The sequence below is a fragment of the Notolabrus celidotus genome, chromosome 16 (assembly GCF_009762535.1).
Source record: "Notolabrus celidotus isolate fNotCel1 chromosome 16, fNotCel1.pri, whole genome shotgun sequence".
NCBI classification, from domain to species: domain Eukaryota; kingdom Metazoa; phylum Chordata; class Actinopteri; order Labriformes; family Labridae; genus Notolabrus; species Notolabrus celidotus.
The window spans coordinates 16,290,458-16,312,062 of NC_048287.1; the positions used below are offsets into that span (position 1 = coordinate 16,290,458).

The 21,605-nt window shown below is 40.9% G+C and overlaps 1 protein-coding gene and 1 long non-coding RNA gene across 2 annotated transcripts in view; one reads left to right on the forward strand and one right to left on the reverse strand.

Annotated features, from left to right (window-relative positions):
• Positions 1–4,781: 4,781 nt before the first annotated feature.
• The window catches only part of sdc3 (syndecan 3), a 47,022-nt gene continuing 30,198 nt past the window's right edge, over positions 4,782–21,605 (reverse strand). The window contains exons 2-5 of the mRNA XM_034705284.1: positions 17,307–17,400; positions 13,501–14,327; positions 11,063–11,252; positions 4,782–8,532 (exon numbers count right to left, since the gene is read on the reverse strand). Coding sequence (XP_034561175.1) covers positions 8,366–8,532; positions 11,063–11,252; positions 13,501–14,327; positions 17,307–17,400 — 1,278 coding nt within the window. The 3' untranslated portion in view covers positions 4,782–8,365. The remainder of the gene's footprint in view (positions 8,533–11,062; positions 11,253–13,500; positions 14,328–17,306; positions 17,401–21,605) is intronic.
• Positions 10,541–12,074, forward strand: LOC117828252. Its single transcript, XR_004634370.1, has 2 exons — positions 10,541–10,647; positions 11,088–12,074. It is a non-coding gene; the product is annotated as an uncharacterized LOC117828252 (long non-coding RNA).

Consider the following 21,605-nt stretch of genomic DNA (forward strand, 5'->3'; position numbering starts at 1 on the left):
GTGAAAGGTGAAACTGAACCAACCAATCAGTGACCAGAAAAGGCCCAACTGCTCTCTGGGGTACACATTTAAAGAGACAACGTGAATACCTTACCCTTCATTTACAATCTTAAAGAGAAGAGGTTTAATTTATCAGCATAAAGAAACTCTGATCCCACATTTTACTGTAATGATTTCATAGTATTTTTGTATAAATTACCCATCAAACAATCTGAAGCCACAACACACCATGTCTTCTTCTCCAACATGCTATGTCTAAAGGTCATCTTGTGCTTATTTATGATACTTCCTTGGTTTTAAAGGTGACATATTTTACTTTTTACCTTGTAAAGCACTTTGGCCAACACTGGTTGTTTTAAATGTGCTATATAAATAAAGTTGACTTGACTTGACTTGATTTGACATATCACGCTTTTTTCATCAACATATATTGGTCTAAGAGGTCTCCAAAACATGTCTTTAAAGTTTATGCTCAAAAAAACACTTTGAAATCAGATTTTGGCATGCCTGAAAACCCCTCTTCTTCAGCCCTGTTCAGACAAGTCTGTTTTCTCTCTGACCACGCCGCCTCAGAAAGTGGATGTGCCCTCGGCTCTCCAGCACGTTGATCTAATGTTTACATGTTGGCTGAATATACACGGCTGCTCACAGACCCGCGTTACTTCAACCCTCTGAATTTGATCCAGAATCTGATCCTGACGGAGAGGCGCCTGTAGCAGGACCTTTCTGAAGGATTGGTCACAGATTTAGTGTTTCTTGTTGTTTTATTTATCAGTATGTAGACGTGTATCTTGGTACACAGCTACTAACATGTAGCTATGTGGGAAACATATTTCAGGTAGAGAACCATTAAAAAGTCGATTTTGCATGATATGTCACCTTTAACTATGACCGAGGAGGTCATCATAAGGATTATAAGTATGTCAAAGTAACTGTTTACATAAGTGAACAGCTAAAAACACATCACAATTTCTGGATGAACATCAAGAAAACCAGAATGCAAGTCTTGTCAAAAATGTAAAACATGTGAAACCATTTAAGATATGTCAAATAGGACTGATGTAAACTATAGAGAGGATCTTTATACTACATTGAGTTCTCAGCTACTATCTCAGCTACTAAATAACTACTTATAATGAACCCAATATCCATCTTTTGATTTATATCACTTAAATTGAATAGTATGACATTGAGTTACTTGTGTCCTTACTTGAGAAAGTAGACCTAACCTAAGCTCCACTTTGACTGTTGTGAATCCCAATTATCTCTTTATGATTCTCACTTCACTGCTTTAATGTGCAATAATGATAATAATCCTGTTGGGACTCATGTGTTTCTCATTGTAATTAGCTTTTGGATTATGGCAGATATTGTTTGCAAGATTTGCAATGGAAATAAATATCCATTTAGCTTTTGATTAAATTTAATCATACGCTTCAAAATTGAATCATCATGTAATAATGCTGTGAATAAAAGACTAAACTAAATGGCACTTGTGTCGCTTAATGCAATATTATGTGCACCCATGTGCGATTTACGTGCCCTAGTATATTTAAACAGCGGAAGACCGTGACAAAGGATGCTGAAGACTTTATTTTTGTAGGTGACCCAATTAAATCTTTATGCAATGTACACCTACAACTCAATGTAAGTGGCTCACATATCCAGTTGTGACCATTTAACAGAGTGATGCTTTGGATGAAGGACAGAAGCAGCAATTTGTGGTAATTTAGAGAAAACATGAAAATACCGAGCATAAACACTGAGGCCTTGACATGGTTTGTATCTGTATCTGAAGTGTATTTATTTGACTTTCTAAAAATTTATAATCCTCTGACCCCTGGAAATCTTGTGAGAGTCCAGCCCCCTGGATTTCTTACCACTGCTTTAAACTGAGGATAAATAATGCTTATCATTTGAGCCTTTTGGTGCACAAAGGCCTTAAATGGTCCAACAAAAAGTCTTTGTTACATAAAGCAGCTCACTGTCTATTCCTTCTGCCCAAGTTAATGTTTTCCCTTGAGAAAAACACCAGGTGAAATGCTGTCAGTCAGTTTTTCTTGCTGCAGTTGTTCCTCTGTTACCCACCAGATGGGGTCCTGGCTGGACCCCAGGCTCTGAGACCTCCTCCAGTCTACCTCAGCTCTACTGTGCAGTGTTTACCCCTCCCACACAAGAGAGAAGAGCACTTACATTACAAAAAAAAACCCTCATCGTCTGTGTACGGCGCATTCCCGTATTAGCAAGGCCAGGACTGTGTGTTGTCTTCTGATCTGGTGAAAGAGACTCCCTGCTCCTCTTCCTCATCAGGTGACCTCGGCTCAATCTGGTTTGATGCAAAGAATGTAAACTGAGGAATCATTTCCGATCCTGCATGCACATACCTCCCTGTGGACAGTTTATCTAATCACCTCATGAGTACATTTTTATGTGATGATTTAAAAATAATAACATCTCTGGCTGTTCTCTCCCTGGAGGGTTGACTGAGTTCAGGGAGTGTAAATAGGCTGTTAAGGGGCTGCGATGGTACATATACATGTACAGTAGCTCTGTCAGATCAGATAGCATCTACGCATACAAAGCTGTGTGTAATGTCACTGGGTCACAAGTGGTATGAAGGCCGAGCTAATGCTGGAGTGTGATAACACCAGAGCGAGACTTTGTGTCTGCATGCAAGTTCTTTTAAATGGATGTTACTAAAATATATTCTCGCTGCCTCACTGAGCTGTCTCTTTTATCCACAGAGTAACACAACCAGCAAATCCTGGGCCTCAAATTTGACAGCAAGACCAAAGATTGAAAGAATCAGCTCACGCAATTTTCAAAATATCATGTATCTAACAATGTTTGTTTGTGTTGTTGTTCTTGCCAGAGCTTTGTCTGTCTCAGAGACTTCATCTTCCATCCCAGAGAAGTGGAGGCAAATGGAATTTCATTTGTAATGGTAACAGCATTCAAAATCACCTTTGAATAATTCAGCAGCATACTGTCTTTCCAGAAACAATGTCCTGGTTACTCCGGATAATCCAAAGACCACACTGACAACAGCCTGTTCAATGGATTAGCAACAATAACCACTATCCAGAGATGTTGCTGCTTATTTGATATAATGATTTTGTTATAAGAACTATACATTGAATGAAGGTAGTGGCAGAAATCTCAAAGATAGATGGGAAACAAGCTAATAAATTCAAACATATAGGGATGGCAACACACCGTCAAAGGTTACCGGGGGAATTTTGTTGTAATTCAGATGAACTGTCTTAAAGTAAGGTGAAATCACATGTAAAAATGTACGAGCAATACCTAGAATAAGTAGTTTTAACTTACCGTAAATACCATGGTAAAATATATATGTATATTTCTGTGATCAGGACACAAGAGCAATAATCTTCTTTCATTTTACTACTACTGCTCCTGTAACACTCATTAAGCATTATCTCTTCCTGTGTATCCTGCAGCAAGGTCTCTCAGGGCCTGCAGTCTTCCCCAGCTGATGTAGGTTGAGAGGCGGCATACATCATGGACAGGTCATAATTATATTAATGAACAAAGCTAGATTACCTTGACCCCTAGAGGCTAAGCAAATTCTCAGCTTCACTGCAGCTTAATTGTCTCTGGTAATTTCATTAATGGCACATTTTAAAGGGAATTAGTACAACTTAGGTATACTATCAACAAAAGTGGGTCCCACACTGTTGTGCAATCTTTTGATATTAATATAAAACTTTGATATATAGTTCCTTTCTTAGATTGACATGAGAACATCGGTTCTATGTCTTGTTTAAACAGAAAGACTGGAAACAGGAGTAAACAGCCAGCCTAGTACTGTTTAATGGGGATGGGGAAGTCCTCTGTCTCTTCCAGAATAAATAAGAAATAAATAAGAGCAAAACTGCACATAAAATACAAACCTTGATTTTTTTTTAAAAAGGCATAATGTTGATAATAATGAAATACAGATGGCCATGGTCATTGATTCTCTTCAGGTTCTTGATATTGGACAGAGTTGTCAGTTTGTTACTTTTAGTTTCCATCCTTAGTCTGACATTGCTTCCAATCCAGCCAATTTCCCTGGGGCAGGGGGAATCAATTTTCCCCAAACAACCGCAAGATATTTTGTGTTACAAGATCCCAAGAGACCCCCGGATTGTGTATCTGGGCATGATCCCTAATGACTTGATCCCTAAAGAGGATATCTACCTTTTTAAAATTTTGATTCTTGCCTGCAAAAAGGCCGTTACAAAGAACTGGTTAAAAAGCGATCCTCCAAGTCCAGCACAGTGGTTTGTCATAGTGGAAGAAATGTATTCCATGGAAAAACTGACACATTACCTGCGGACTAAAGCAAGGACCCATGATCAATGCTGGAATAAATGGACCGATTACCAGAATAAAAAGACAGGTGGTGATAACTGCTGTGCTGAAAAGACTTCATAAAACAACAATATAGATATTGAGACGGTGCCCCTTACTATATTCATGTTTGTTTGTGTATGTTTTGTGTATTTGTTGTGCTTTCAATATTGGAAAAAAGCGAATAAAAAGTAAAAAAAAAAAAAAAAAAATTGCATTTGGAAGTTGTTCATAGGTCTTCAAGAGCAAAAGAGAACATTTTTGCCCCTGGGCCATCAAACAGGTTAATAAATATTAACCATAACTGACAGAAAGTGTTAAGGAAGAGCATATTTCAGTAACTTGTGGCCAGCATGTGTTGTTATAGGGTTATTAATCTGACCCCATTCAGATGCAGTTATAAAGACAAGGCAAGAGAGAACAAATTTACCCAATCAGGATTTTTATTTGGAACAGAGTGGCAGATTAGTGACAGGGCGGTGGCGTGGAGGATCCGCCTCCTCTCGCTCACTCAGCCAATGACAGAAACTCAGCCTTAAAAAAATGCAAATGTATAAAAACAGGAATGGGAACAGCAAACATAGAGAAGTGTCGCCTCCATCGGGCTTCACACACACACACACACACACACACACACACACACACACGCATGCATGCACACCTGCACTCACACACGTACAAATCCAAACTGACTCTCTTTCATACATGCTCACACACACACCCACACACACGCACACATCTTATTTGGCTACGCAGGCTTAAGATGGGTACAAACGCACATGTTTACACTTTGACAGTCACTTTAGAAAAGACAGTACGTGTCAAGATCATTCCTGCCTGTGAGAAAGTGGCGTGTTGTCTGTCCGTCTGTCCTGGGGCAGAGAGACAGACAGTGAAAAGACAGTCAGTGTGTGTGAAATCCACTGTGAGGGACCAGCTGCCCCTCAATCAGCAGTGAACGGACTAAACAAGCGCAGACACACGCACACGCACACACACACACACACACGTCGACAGGCTAGTCAGTGTACACAAGAGTCTGCTGTGAAATACCAAGGTGAAGCACACACACATACACACATGCATACACACACATACAGGTGGTGGGTTCAGATGAGGTGCAGACACACACATGTTCTCACACTGGCGAGGGGGTAGGTGACGTACACACACATGAGTGGAGGAGGTGTGTTACCTGTCTGTGGAAGAGCGTGAGACTGCTGGAGTAGATAAACACACACTCAACCACAGTACATTCCTACTTTAACTCACCCCTTTTGTCTTTCAAGCACACACACACACACACACACACACACACACACACACACACACACACACACCCAGACTAGTATAGTATTGACTCCCATGCATTTTGTTCTACAGTACTGAGTATAATAGAAGCTACTAGCCCAGTCGCACTGGTGTGGTTATTGTTACAATCTCTTAGATAGAAGCACAGCCCTCCTGCCTCCACTCATAGACCACATTCACATGGCGGCCATTTTCTGCTGATGTCAAGCTCAAGGCTGGAGTCCCAAATGTTGTCATAATGTCACATAAATTGAGGTACAGATCATTATATCAATGCTCCTTGATTGTTAGCACCTGAAAAGACAATCGGTCATAAAAATGTGAAGTGATGTCAGCTAGTATTTCAAGTTAAAACAACGTGCCTGATAACCAGTCAGCTGTGGAGCAACAGAAGCTAATGTTAGCATACAGTCACTTACTATATATGTAAACATTAGCTAGGAAGTGACTATGAGCTAATATTACTATTTGTTAAAAAATAACATAATACTATAGGAAAGACGGAAATTCCTAAGGTACCGTTAGCTTAAGGGGAAAGTACGTTAGCTAGGACACGGTTGAATACTAGCATTAGCTGTTTTCTAATGACTGCTAATAAGTAACCAATTATGCTTTAACATGAAATATCATCTGAAATCCCTTCAGATTTCCACTGTATATTGCCTGATTAGACACTCATTCATTCAGAGGTGAAGAATGGTAACTGCTTTTAAATTGTAAGGACTTTAAAACTTTAAAGACATCATTGCAGCATATGAGCATGACTTCAGAGGAAATGAGTTGCCATGTAATAATGGGGAATTCCTCTTCCCAAGCCAAATCCTAACCCCTTTCCCTCCCGCCATTTTCCCCTCCCCAAAAAGGTATCAGGATAAAGCTGAACCCAATAACGCTAATTCAACATTTTACCTAAACTTTAATGACAAAAGTTTTGACGCTGGAGGAATTAGCGCATGTGGGAGGAACTTTCTGTGCATTTTTACACTTTCTTGTTTTTCATTTAAGTCCCTCTCGCTTCCCAGAGACCCCTCCCATCCCTGAACAGAGAGCCAGTGGTAGACGAAAAAGAAAGTGAGGCATGCAAAAGGTGCATGGGGGGTGGGTGTGGGGGGTATCAGATGACGTGATGACTGGACACGAAGTTGTGCTTTTACACAAACAGACGAAACTCTGAACCAACCTGCAACTGACCCATAACTAATCAATAACATATTGAAACCAACTGATCCTGCTCGTATCACAAGTGATGACTATCACAATGACAAATGAATGATGGCAATGGGTTTGATATGTGTTTGAATGATATGATTTACAGTATGTTTTGGTCTGTGTTGTTTTCTCAATGCACAGAAAGTTATGTCTGCACTTGTGTGTGTGTGTGTGTGTGTGTGTGTGTGTGTGTGTGTGTGTGTGTGTGTGTGTGTGTGTGTGTGTGTGTCTGTAGACGTTTGTCCGGCATGTTTGTGTGTGTGCATGTGGCGGACGAGAGCACAGCTCTTAAGTGATGAAGGATGTGACGAATAAAAACTCTTCATGATCATGCAGATGGTTAGTGATGCCAGAAAGGATACGCAGATATTTACATATAAACTTTTTTTAAACTGCTAAATACATATCCTCCTGTTTAAGTATTATTATCATCATTATTATTATAATGGCATAATTATTATTATTATTATAATCACCATCCAGCCCAAAACATTGATATATTATTGGTTATTATTACTATCCGTAACTAGTCTTTGTACAGCATAGAGGAGCAGACGGGCTGCCGGCTTGTTGTAAGCACGTGCAAGCCTCTTTGCGACCAGCCGATGTTTCCACAGCGGCTCCTCAACATTGTGAAACACACCAAGGTTGATCAGCGTTTTCTGGTTGGCAAAGCACAGAGAGAGAGGTCGGAGCCACCTTCAAGCAGATACAAGCCTTGTGTGTGTGTGTGTGTGTGTGTGTGTGTGTGTGTGTGTGTGTGTGTGCGCGTGCATATGTGTGTGCACATGTGTTTATGTGGCTGTATGGATCTGTGTATGCGTCTAAGCACCAGAGCGATGGAAGGCACAAAAGAGACCTTTCCTCTCACCTTTTGACCCTTTTGGCTCGGTGCGGCCAACCAGACGCTTTGTGTGTATTTTAGGGGGGATGAGGGGCAGAGTCGAGCTCACCCCCTCCTTTCTTTTTTCTTTTGTGTCTCGCTCAGCTCGCTCTGCCCCTCTCCTCTCTCTGCCTTTTCATTTGCTCCATAAAACAGAGGAGGAACTTTTTGTGCTGGAAAACACATCTTAAGAGCTCATGTTTTGTTTTGTTTGTTCTTTTCTTACAAAATAATCATATTATTACATACAGAACAAGAGAATCTGTAGAATATTAATAACAACATTTACTTTAAAAACATCTTGTGTGTATGTGTTATTTTTTTCAGAATATATTTGCTTTTTTTTTTTGCTTTTTTTGTCCCCTTTTTTGGATTTCATTGAAAAGAAAGTTCTGAGTCCGCAGAGAGAAAGGCGCTCTCAAGTGTTTTGGAGACGAGAGGAGAGAGGGACGAGGAGAGGCAAGCAGATGAGGAGGAGGCGACGAAGAAGAAGAAGAGGAGAAGAAAGAGGAGTAGGGAGGGGGCTTATAGAGTATCTTTCTCTCTTCTCTCTCTCGCTCTGTATCTCTCCCTCGTTGTGCGGTGCATCTCTCTGGGGTACGAGTGTTATGCGTAAAACTCCTCCTGCTTGTCTGGTTTCTGGTAGGTGACAGTGGCCTGTTTGGGTTCCTCCAGTGTGTAGCTGCCCTCATCCTTCTTCTTCATCCTGTACACCAGCAACATCACCAGGAAGGCGGCAAACAAGGCGCCCACGACTCCTCCGACAATCACAGCTGAGGAGAGAAAACAGAAAGAGGCAAGGTTTCTTAAAAATTCCTAAAACATCACAGATCCAACAAACACACAGAAACATAAACAAACACTGAAATACCATTAAAGCCACTGTTATATCTTGCTGGATACTACTACACAACAAACACGCGCTTCTTTAAACACTGAGCAAAGCTACCAAAGCATCACTATCAGCTAGCTGCTAAGTGAAGAGTGATGAGCCTGAGTGTGCTAACATAGGTTATGTGTTGACAGCAGCTTTGTGCTAAATTTCAGACCTGCAGTGTTACATAGTGTTTTAACCTGATGTGACTGGTTGAATCAGTCTGCAACACTCTGCATTTTCCACCTCCTTCTGCACACATTGCTAATGAACTCTTGCTGTGTACGATAGATTAGTGTGTGCTTATCAAATGGGAAAAACGCTGCTGCTTAAACTAATTGGTATTGACGCCAAAACAGAGAACAAAGTGTTTATTTTTCCAAAATGCTTGAGGAACACTTTGTTTCCATTCACTGCGTGGGAGGTGTTTACTTTGTTTATTCATTACTGCCAATATCACAGAGCAAAAGCTGGGGTAGTGAAAATAACAGAACTTCACTTTATGCAATGTCACTGCAGAAGTATTCACTCATCTGACTTTTCACACCAGTTATTCTTATTTAAAGAAAAAAAAGAAATTACATTTTTGTTTTATATTGTGCAATAATTGGAATTTTCACCGTCCCTTATTTTACTGTGGAGGACATTCGTGCGACTGGAGATGAGAAATGTTAATTTCACTCTTTCAAGTGCACCATTTGCAGTTTCTCATAAAAAAGACATGATGAACTACTTTTCCTTGAATCCATAATATCAGATCTTCATTACCATCACTGACTAAAAAAGGTTATTTTTAGCCATGCTAGCAGCCTGGGGACATGAGTGGAAATCAGTCAGTCTGCCACATATATTTCAATGTTTTGACCGTTTGTTTAGCCCAATTTAGCAAGTTTTATAGCAAGTCTGTAATGCTAACATGCTTAAGCTAATCGCTAACATGAGCCTCTTTCACACATATGCACCCCGAACATTTCTAGAAGTTTTCAGGAGCTCGGCCCACAAATGTGCTTGTTCAAACATGTCCCCCACAGTATGGTGTCTTTCCTGTCGGGTAGTGGGTGGGCTTGGGAGATGAGTCTCAGGAGGCAGAACATAGCATCAAAAGCAAGCTGCGAAAGCCACAGTGTAACGTTTACAGTAGGGCAGCAAAGCAATAGCAACCTGCGCTATCATGACACATTCTGCATTGAAATCAGTGCTACATGAACAGACAGATGAGGAGACATCTTCGCTGTTCTCGTTTTAATGATTATCCTCCTTCAACCTCAGATGATTTTGTTCATTCTGTTGTGGTCTGCTCTTCCAGGTCGCTCGAACGATAATCACTGTGAATCTTTTCAAATATAAATCCAGCTGTGTTCTCACATTGGCGCTCGTGGACTTTTTACAGAAATAGGAAAAAATTGAAAATTAAGTTGGGCTGAAAAATGTAGTTGTTGCAGACCCCCTGAAATTTTGAAAAGTTTTGTGCTCGTGTGAATACAGCTAGGAAAGAGTTGAATAAACGTTAATATTATCTGCATGTGACATTCTCATTACAGAATGCTCATATGCTATGCTGATATTAGCATTTAACTTATAGTATTGGGGTGTAGCCTCACAGATTTTTCAGTATATTTACAGATATGTGAGATAAAACGCTGGAAGATATTTGTTCGGACAAAAATGAACCTGGCTTAAATGAAAAGTGCTCTTTTTAATTTGGCAGTATTAAAAATCAAGATTTTTTTAAATTCCAGGTATAAACAGAGCAACTTTGTCATAACTTAAGCAAAAGGCCTGCTGAGTCTGTGTGAAAAGTCAAAGTTGGTAAATACCTTCATAATACCCCCTCCCCCCCCCAAAGTGACTACACATGTGCTTCACTACATATGAAAATATGTGCCTGATATGTACACATCTAATCTAGGATCTGTTGCCTCCTGCTCTTTACCGGTGACCAGGAAATCAGCAAAAACCACCGCCAGTAGTCCACCAATCAGAACAGCTGAAGGAGAGACAGAGAGCCAGTCAGGTCAGACAAGTTGGCTGCTCCCGCACTTTCTTCAACAGCTCTTTGGGATGAGGAGAGGGGAGGGTGGCTTGAAAAGAAATTGGATTTTACCCAGAGGGAAAATGATGAGAGGAAGAGGGGAACAAGGAAGGGGGGTTGGATAACCCAAGAGGGGGATTGCTTGTTCTCAACGGGTCAAATGGGGCTAAGTAGCACATTCACTTATCGTGATGAATCTGCACGTGAGTAAAGGCCACTTTATCTTAGTAGCTCCCAGAAAGCAAGGAAAGAATACAGGAGGCAACGAGGAAGTTTAATTTGTTGATCTAAGAGGTGACAACCAAGTGTTGTTGTTTTTTGGCAGACAGAGCTGGATGACCAGGACAAATAAAAAAAAGGTGTGAACTCAAGTTTACAGATGTACTGTATCTCCTACCTATCAAGACCTCTTTTCTTTCCAGGATGTTCTTCTGTGGCAGCTGGGCGGCAGAGCTTCCTCCATCCACAGTGTTGCCCATCAGATCAGGATCCACCGGCACTATACCTCGACCCAGGTCATTACGCCGATCATCACGGATCTCAAAATCTCCACTTGGTCCTGCAGCACCCACCTCGTTTATGGCCTCCTGAGACAGAGAGAACAAAGTCAAACTAAGGAGGGGAAAACTTACATTTGATGTAATCACATTTGTTCCATGGAGCTGAACTGAAACTCATCCAAACCAACACAAACTGAGAAATTTCCATGGCACACATTCATCATTTGGAACAATGAGCCTCTGTATGTCCTGACTGATGGAAAGTCGCTCATTGTCCAACATGTATACACACTTCATAAAACCTGGCAGCTTAATTACAATGTGGAAAACCAGACAAATCTAAATGCATCATACTTGAATGCAGGACCGCTCCAAATAAACAGAAGCAAACCAATCAGTGAAATGACTCTGGTCTGTAAATAATTAAGCTGTCAGCGGTACAGAGGCAGTCAGATGGAGTAAGGGGTATCAAACCTCAACAGTTTATAGCTACTGAACAAAAATGACTCCATTAGTAAAGAGTAAAGAGAGCTAGCTTGTTAACTAGATTTGTGAGCCAATTTCCTGAACTTGAATTAAATCAATTTTTCTCTTCAAATCTGGTAATGAAATGAATGAAGAAAAAAAATCACTTATTTGGTCGCTCAGACATCAACTGTGTAACCAAAACCTAATAGTGCTTTTGATTCAGTGCCTTGGAGCTCCTTTTTATGTCCAAGAAATCTTTAAAACACTTTGATGTGCTGCTCCTGTCCAGTGGGTGACTTATTCCTTTATCTCCATGAGCACTGTGGTTTCCTTTTTGCACCAGAGTCACAAACACCACTCTGTTGTTGTATATATTATTAATGTCACCAATAGAGTACCACATGTTAGTTCATACATAAATGGTTCCAAACTGATGCACAATTAAGTCTAATTTTAGTTATTTTTGTGTAAAAAAAAGAACGTGCAGAGCATATTAAGGAAAAGTCGTTGCCTTTAGAAAATCACCGGAGCTTGAGTGCCACAGACAGAGTGAGGATGACTGAAAATATTTTTAAGTGAAAGTGTTGTGCTTTTACGATACTTTGACTGAATATTTTAATGATGAAAAAAAAAACAGAACAGCAGCATTATTCATGGAAGTTTGGCTCCTTTTGGTGAAGACATACTTCGATATTTTTAAAATACCTTGGGACAGGAAGATTGATGCCACTCTCATGCCCATGTGTTCAGTATGAAGTTTAACTGTGTGGACCCACTGCATGTCTGAAAGAATGTCTGAAAATCTGCTCCCCTTCATTGTGTATTACCTTCTGGCAGCACAGATCAAGGCTGGCAGCAACACTATTTTCAACAAATTATCTCCCGCATGGGTTGAATTCAAGCATTTATAGCAAATACCGGTGTACTACAAAAAATGGTAAAGTTTACTACAAAATAAATAAACCTTGTGCAGTGCCGGTTTAATGAATAGACTCCTCAATTTAGGTCAACAAGTGAAGCAGTGGAATGGGGCGGTGCGTCTCTATGCAAACTGGATACTTGTCAGTGGATCCCACTGTAAGACCAATTTCCCGTCTATGCTAGCCTTGCATAGACAGCAAACAAAGAGGTACTTGCATTGGGTATCAGTGATGTGACTCGTGATCACCAGTAGACAACTCTCAGCAGCACAGCTGTTTACCCGTTGCTAGATCATGGCAAAGTGTGAACAGTTGGTTTGTTACTCTAGGTGTTCTGTGCCTGTGGATAAGGGGAGAGTTGGCGGTCCTAAATGCAGTTCACATTGCCAGATCACTGGGATAAATGCGTCCCAGACCACCCTCTGTGGACTGAGTGATCAGATAAATATGTCCTCAGGACACACTAAGATGTGTTTATAGTTAAGGCTGTCCACTGAAGGCTGTCAAATAACCCAGGAGAGATGTTAATGCTTTATGTAAACAAAGCCAAAGGCGAACAGTTAGCTTGGTTCTGTCTGTGCTGTTTATAGTTTGTATTATACCATACTCAAGCTGTTCTTAAACAATAAGGCTCTTGTTTCAGTGTGAGTTGTTTGCAGTTAACATCTTTCTGGCAAACGAAAGACTGGCACAGTGACTTCAAAAAATATTTTTCTCACCATGATGCTGCTGCCTGGCAACTGGTGGGGATGCTTGTTTCTACTGTTGATGGGTAACTATTCTACTTCAGAAATATTCACTCCCTTACAAACCCCAATTCTCATTTGATCCACAACCCTGACTCTACCTTCTTGTATGGATTAGAGTTATTATTTGGGGTCCAATATTGACACCAAACTCTTATAATAATGTGAGTTGGCACGCTGAAGTGTAATTGTGAATCTCACCTGTGTTGTAGTGGGCTGTTGTGGGCGAGTTGTTCTCTCCGTTGGCGCTGCCTGAGTGGCTGTTGTCGTTGGAACTCTTGGCCTGAAGGGGACCCTGGTCTTGACAGTGGCCGTGGGTGCAGCAGTGGTGGGCTCAGGTGTGGTATCTGGTGTGGTGGACATGTCTTCCTCTGTGGTGGTTTCCATGTTGAAGCCAGGGAAGAACGATGTGGGCTCAGGTGACAGGTAAACATCCTCATCTTCTTCTGTGGTGCTCAGGTCATCCGAACCTGCAGAGGGCGCTGCGCTTTCAGAGGGGCTGATGGCCGGGTTGGTGGTCACCACAGGAATGGCAGCAGGAGATCGTGGGGCAGCGGTGGTCTGAGCAGCAGCAGCCCTGATTCTTTCCAGCTCTTTCTCTCTTTCAAGCTCTCTTTCTCTCTGCCTCTCTCTCTCTCTTTCTCTCTCTCTCTCACGTTCCCTCTCTCTTTCTCTTTCTCGCTCCCTCTCCCTCTCTCTCTCCATCTCACGAACCCGCTCCCTCTCTCTTTCCCTCTCTCTCTCCCTCTCCTGCTGTCTATCCCTCTCCTGCTCTTTCTCTCGCTCCCTCTCTACTTCCCTCTCTCTCTCCTTCTCCATCTCCCTCTCTCTTTCCCAGAACACACCGCTCTCCCCGTCTGCCTCAGTGGGCATAGGGGTGGCTGTGGGTTCCTCGGGGTCTGGGCTCGGCTCAGCCGCAGGTGATGCGGAAGGGGCGGGGCTTGTGGCCTGCGTGGTGGAGAGGAGGAGAGGCTCCTCAGTGGTGAAGGACACACCTGCTGACGTCGGCCTAATGCTGATATCAGGAACTGGAGAGGAGAAGAGAGAGGACAACATTCAATTTAAAAAGTACTTCATTACAACAAGCAGAGGAGTCAAGAAATAAAACACTTACACATAGTCAGTCACACATAAAATTCATCAGTCAACCCGCCTGCCCACACACTCAGTCTCCAACACAAACTGTATATCAGAAGACGGTGTTTGAAATCAATCCCTCAGATGCTCATTCACTGCTCCCTATACAATAAACGCTCAAAAATTTACACCCTATGAGCAGTTAATTGAGATTTCAGTCACTGTCATTTTACATCAGGACTAACAGCTGCAGTGTTGCATGACTTCAGGATTTCACTGTGGGACTGTCAGCAAACAGAGTGTAACTCAGATGAACATATTTCCTCTCATTGTGGGGAATTTTGCAGCCACAATATTATACAAAGATTTCATCCTTCATACAAAGATTGTTTAGGTGCTTTCTTTCTTTTTGTTTTACTTCTTTGAAATCCCTTTCAAAGTTCAGATGTGCATAACAGTTATATTTCACAAAACAAACTACAGTCACAAGTATCTGTTTTATGCAGGCGGTGAAATTTGCATCTTCTTAGTGCTCATATATCCGTCCCATCAACAGTAATGAGTTATTCATTCCTCAACACAGAAAAATAAATAGATTTTCATAAGATCTTAGAACATATCTTAGATGGGATGGATTAAACACTGGGCTCTTGCGTTCAAGTGGCAAAGATGCTGACTTTATTTGAAAAGGACTCTTCATCTTTTCTTTTGAGTGACACTTATGTGCGACAAATGATCAAAACTGATATTTTTCTCACACACAAGGGTATCTCGTCAGAAAAAATCTCCATAGTTTATACATCTGAAAACACTTGCCTTGTATTTCAGTGTAAACATTGAGCTTTTCAGAGCGATGATCATGGACTGTACAAACAAAACTTACTGACGTCAGGTGGAGCTGAGGTAGGGCTTAAATTTTTGGTAAACAGCCACAAGGCACCCACTTGTCCGTCAACTTAAACACACCCCTAATTATGCAAATACATGTAAAACTCTGAGCCTCAGTACAGTATGAACAGATGATCTCCAGTACAGCTGTCACGAAGAGAGAAATGAGCCACTGAGACCAAAATGAACTGTACCAGACTGTTGATGACGTATTTATTTCTGCTGGGCATTTCACATAGGGTCTCATGGAGATTTTTTGGAGCCAGCCTCAAGAGGAACCTCGAGGAACTGCATATTTTTTGCACTGCACTGTCTTCATATTTCAACACCTAAGGTTGCTGCTTGGTGATGATGCAAGATTGGTGCAGAGTTGTCATCCATTTCCATAAAGTTTCTCAATGCACAGATCAAAACAAGGAGGATCTGCAAAGGCTGATACTAGCCTGACTTTTTGTGCTTTGCATGACATTGTCCAGTAAAGCGGAAAGCCCCATTTCCCATAATGTATCCAATATCACCTTTTCTTGCATGCCTCCTCATCCATATTCTTTCAGCTTATTAAACATTTTATGAAATGCGTACGAGATACAACTATAGGCAAAACCTCCAAGCCGCAGCTTAGGGTCACTGATGACATCATCAGGGTTTTTTCAGATATGACAAAGCTCCTCTGCATCAACAGAAGACACAAGACGCCGCTGACTTATTGACTGATCTTCACATGAAGAATGAATGTTGTGGCCCCATTGAGGGAAAATCATTGAAGAGGCCAACACAGCCAATCACATAGCTCACTGTTTGTTTTGTCAAATGACTGAAGAAGTGATTTTATTGACGACTCGCTGCAGCAATCACAACTGCGATCAAATTCTTATTTTCTGCTCGTTTAGCTTTGTGACAACTGAAATGAGAAAATATGTAGATGAGAAGAGCTATCTGTATTAAAACACAAAGCATGTTTTTACAATGAGGACGTAAAGAGCTGAGTCCACTGCCTGTAAACACTTTATTTTTCAAAATTACCTTGCTTATTATGCTGTGAGAAGTGAGAAGAAAAGAGAGGAGCAGAGATGACTGTGCGTACTGATTCATCTCCCCCTTAAATCTCATAATAGCATTATTATAGCACCTTTCATTCTGTTAGAGCCGTGACACTCCCTGGTTTGAAAGAGAAGCAAATTGAATTTATGGTCACAATGACATGAAGGCTGACAATGGAGCTTGAGAGGATATTGAAATGCGCACTCAAACAATGCAGCCTCAGTTAAACTTATCAGACACCTTAAAAATGCCACATTCAGAAGCAAAACACACATTCGTCTGTTTAAAATGAGCTCTCCCTTTTGATTCGGACGGCTCTGTATCACCGTGTGAGATAAAGCAATTTGCTGGGGCGCTGTTTCGACCACAGGGGGTGCCTCTGCTGCACTCTCCTGCTCTGAATTGTAATTTATTTTGAGTTTTGCTCTCCGTTAGCGCAGCGCTCGAACTGATGGGCAGCCCCAAATGAGTCATGCTTAATAAGGAGAGCCACATTCAGGCTTCAACAGCCAGATCAGAAAATCAGGCTGAATTACACCAATGTGATTTACGTTAAGTAGGTAATTCCTCCTCACGCAAACTGCCAGTTTGCTCAGATGCAGACAGAAGCGAGTAAATAGGTGCACAGGACTGCTGGTGTGCGTGTGATGGCCTAATCTGTGTGCACTGTAATCTGATTACAGCAAATAAGATCTAGGTGAATAGAGCCTGGGTCGCTCCTTGTTTGCAAAGGTGTGTCTGCGTTTAAAGGTGTTTCGAATAAATCTGAATCAAAACCTGTCTGTCGAGCCAAGCCAAGAGTTTGAAATGCATTGTTATGTGTGTGGCCTTTGTGGGAGTAATGTGGCAAGTGGGAGGGAAGGGGGGCACAACTCGAGGACATTGAGGGGGGTTGGGGTCTTCAGGGTCAGCAGATTGAAACCCAGCAGCTGTCGGGATTGAAAGAACCAGGGCATGAATGTGTAACCTCAAACACACAGACTAAAAAAACACACACTTACAGCCAGAGCCGGAGCCTGAGTAGAGGTCCTCGTCGTCGTAGAAATCATCTCCCGTCGAGCCATCGTCGTCTTCTGGCGGTGACCAAGTCTGTCCCTGAAACACAGAGAGGGGGGAGACGGATTAGAGACCGACTGAGCTGTTTGTCATTTCATTTACAAGAGACACCACTTTGGCAGATTACATGCACACACACAGACACGCACACAACTGTCTGAGAGGGGGCTGCATTATGTGTGGACGGGGGTAACATCTGTCTTTCTGTGGCTCTGTGGAGGAGCATAGTTAATGAGTCGATCTAAAGCTGGGATTTTGGCAGAGAAACATCAAAGCTTTTAAGGACAGAGGGGTTTCATTCAGTCTCTGCTTACGTGTCCGTTACAAGTGATGCTCAGCCTGCAAAGTAGCAGAGGACGGAGAGGCAGCTCCCTTTGAACTACACAATTAATTCCATCATTAGTTTATCTTTAAAATGTGCTTTTTCATTCATTAATCAAATGTTGGATGACAAAATGCTCAAAGAATACAGAAACATTTTCATTTTTACATTCCAAAAGCTAAAGGTGATGTCTTTAAATACCTCATTCTGTGTAACAAACACGTATCTGAAGAAATATTATTTCTAAAGTTATGAAACTTTCACTCAATAAACCACTTGTTTCAGCACTGATTACTTTTTATCTCTAAATTGTCAGACTAAATACGTGTACAGCTATGCTAGTAATTCAGAGAGGTAATGGTTTGTCACATCTAAATATTCGCTGTGAAATATCACATGCTGAAAGACAATCGTTATGAGCTCATAATGCATTGGGTGTTTATCAATCTCAAAACCCATCCACTATTACCCGGCAATGATATATGCCTAAAAGAACAATGGTCAACCTCCTGGTGTTACCAGCATAGATAACTTCCAGCCAACACTTCCTTTTCCATGCATTGCACTGTTTACAGTCCGATCAACAATCTGAGATGAATAAATGTGCTCTTTTGGATGTGTCTGAAAATTAATGCAGACATTTCTTGGTTCATTACATCCTCAGAGTAGTGCCTGTTCACCTGTTTCTGGTGAGTCTTAGTTTCAATGTAAATAAGTAATAAGTAATTTACATGAAAGCAGTGGCACTCTGGCTTACTTCAGCTGTATGAACCAAAAAGAGAAACCCATTTTCTAATGATCCACTTTTAATTAACAGGTCTCACGTTTGTTGAAATAGCAGCATGGTACAGATTTATAAAAAATAAAAATGCTTGCTCAATCAGGTCGGTCCTCGAGAGGATAGGTAAACAACTGTAAAAGTGCTGATTGGCTTTTGCTACTCAGCATCAAGCAAATTTGTCACTCAAATTGGAACTTTGATCTAGAATGGATTGTTTGCTGCATTTGCATGATTGTGCTAGTATGCCATTCCCAAGGATGGCATCTGTCTGCTTTTGCTCTCCATACAGACGGTTACCTGCAAACACTAAAGTCCTCTGATTCTTAATCAATCAATCAATCCCACTGGGACTACATTTGTACTTCAAACTGGAACCAAAACAACACATTTTACATTTTTATGTGTAATCTTTAAATAAACAACATGTTTACAACATCTTCAAAGTTCTCACAAAGTTTGTACAGTGAGTGCTGAGAGAAACATGAAAATAGAAGCAAAATTTCATGCAATGATATCCATGAAATATCTGTTCAGACATCACTCAAAACCCCAAATCTGACTCACAATTCAAAGCCAGATTAAAAATGAATAGATCTCTTTAAGGTCTTTAAGGTATCATCCCTCTAAGCACCCAGTACATCTGTATACATTTTAATTTTAATACAACGCTGGAATGAGAATGTTTTCACAGTTTTTCAGAGCACATAATAACATCTTTAACATCTAAATTGATATTGCGACTGATTAATAGTCTGAAATCTGTAGATGTTTACTTTCTGGAATGAAACCAAGGGTCACATACGGAGAGCTGTAACAAGCAAATGGTTTGCTTTATAAAGGAGTACAATAATAAGGATCACATTTTTGTTGGTGAATGATTCCAACACTGAGCCACATTAAATGCAGCTGTTTTTTGGAGTTTCACAAATGCGTTCTGTAGTCTGACCACACTATTTAACACAGCATCCTCCCTGCTCATCACTGCACCTTAATCTGGATCTACTTCAACAACGGCTGTGAAGGGAAAGCGTTAGCTCGCCTGGTGACCTCTTTAAGGGTCGGGTAAGACAGATTAGTCACAGATTGTTCGGGGGTTTTGAGCTCTGAAGTGACTGACCTCAGCCTCCGGTCACTCTGAGGCTGATACCTCCTCCACTCTCTTCATTCATCTCTCTCTGTGTCTTTTCACCTCAGTCCCACATCCCTGCCATACTTAAGCACTCACACATCACACAGGGTCACTAATACAGCGATCGGATGTGTGCACTTAGGAGACATTGCGCGCACTACAGGGAAAAAATAAATTTCACACTACGATCTGATCACACTGTTTAAAGACAGGTTTTAAACTAACAGGAAATAGTTGGTAGAATAGACCTTTCACAAAAACATGCAGTAAAACTGATGTAGAAATATCAAAACATGTTTTAATTTATGAACATATTGAAATAATTTCTACCATGAATAACTTTATTGAGTACATTTTCTCTTTTTCATTAGGCAGGACAATAATGTTGAGGTCATTTGACTTTTTAACCTAAAACTTGTTTCTGCTACATTTTTCTGACTGATCAGATTATATTGAGATATCTCCACGTCTACCTGTAACAAAATAGAAACACTTAGAGAAAAACAATGTTTTATAAGTTAATAGATAACCAACATTGAATAGTATAAGATTTACTGTTAAAGCTGTACTGAACAGGGACCCACTTTTTCTACTTTAAAGCTGCAAAGGTAGCTGTAATGACCACTAGTGGGCAGCAGAACAGGCTCCACACCTCAGATAATGTGTGAAACTCTTTCCCATAGGCTTGAGTACTGACATATCCAGCTGACAAAGAGTAACACTGAGGTAGTTATTTTTGGGCCATTTTCCTGTCTTTGATAGGACAGCTGCAGACATACAGGAAACATGGAGGAGGGAGTGAGGGTTGATATGCAAAAAAGGCCAAGGTCAGGATTGAGCACACAAGTGGTTTGCCGAGGACTCCAGCCTCTGTTTATGGGGGTACACAATTTAAGAGCAAACCTAAGCTCATTTAAAGTTTTTTTTACGGACCACCAGATGAATGTTTATTTAACAATGACTCTCTTTCAGCTCTGATTTTGGTCTCTTGATGAAACATATCTGTATCTTCAGCTGCTTAATACTTGACTTCATTCACTTCCTAGTTTGTAAACCTAAACAGAAACTTAAAAAAGCTTACAGAGCCATACATTTTCTCTGAAGAGTTGAACCACCAAGGTTTATCTGAATGTTAAATTCAAAACCCCAGTCCATAAACTGACTTAACCAGGACATACATTTAGATTAACAATCTATATCAAGAGACAGCTCACCACTATATACAGTAGTTCAAAAACCATGTTTTATATAGATGGTGAAAAAAAAAAAGCTCTTAACTAAAGGAGAAAGGACAACAAAGACATAAGACAAACCCATCTGAAGAATAATTATTACACTGTTCAGTTACAAAGTTCTTTCTTATCAGAGCTTTGAACTCTCTCTGGGAGACAGAGCCATTAAGCTGCAGTTTATTCTGAAGGTTATTTTATGGACAGGGTGCTAAACGGGAAAAATCCACTCTGTCAGATTCTGAGCTAACGCTGAGTCCTGTGAAGCAGTCACTGAGTGGAGAATAAATCATAAGAGCAGTTTGTGAGATTACACAGATGTTATATTGATATACACCAAAACTGCTTTCTCCTCAGGCTTTATGAAGACTTGAAAATAAGATCACAGTGATTGTAAGTCGGGCAGTGATGTGGTATATGTATGGTGTTGGCTAGTTTTCTTTCTTTCTTTCTTTCTTTCTTTCTTTCTTTCTTTCTTTCTTTCTTTCTTTCTTTCATGTGCTTTAGAAGTTATATTTCTGGGAATTTTTGTTTTCATTAGATAGAACAGCTGAAGAGAGGCAGGAAGTGTGGGGAATACGGAGCGGGGGAAGACATGCAGCAAATGGCTGTGGCAGGGAGTCAAACCAGGGACTACAGCGACAAGGACTATCTAGCCTCTTTGTAGCAGCTAGGCTAAAACCGGCGCCCCCTCCCAATCAGTCTTGAGCTTTGCATTTTCAAGACGCATGTGGTCAAGTTTCCCTTTCTTGTCTTAGAATAGCATTTAAGTAATTTTGGCCA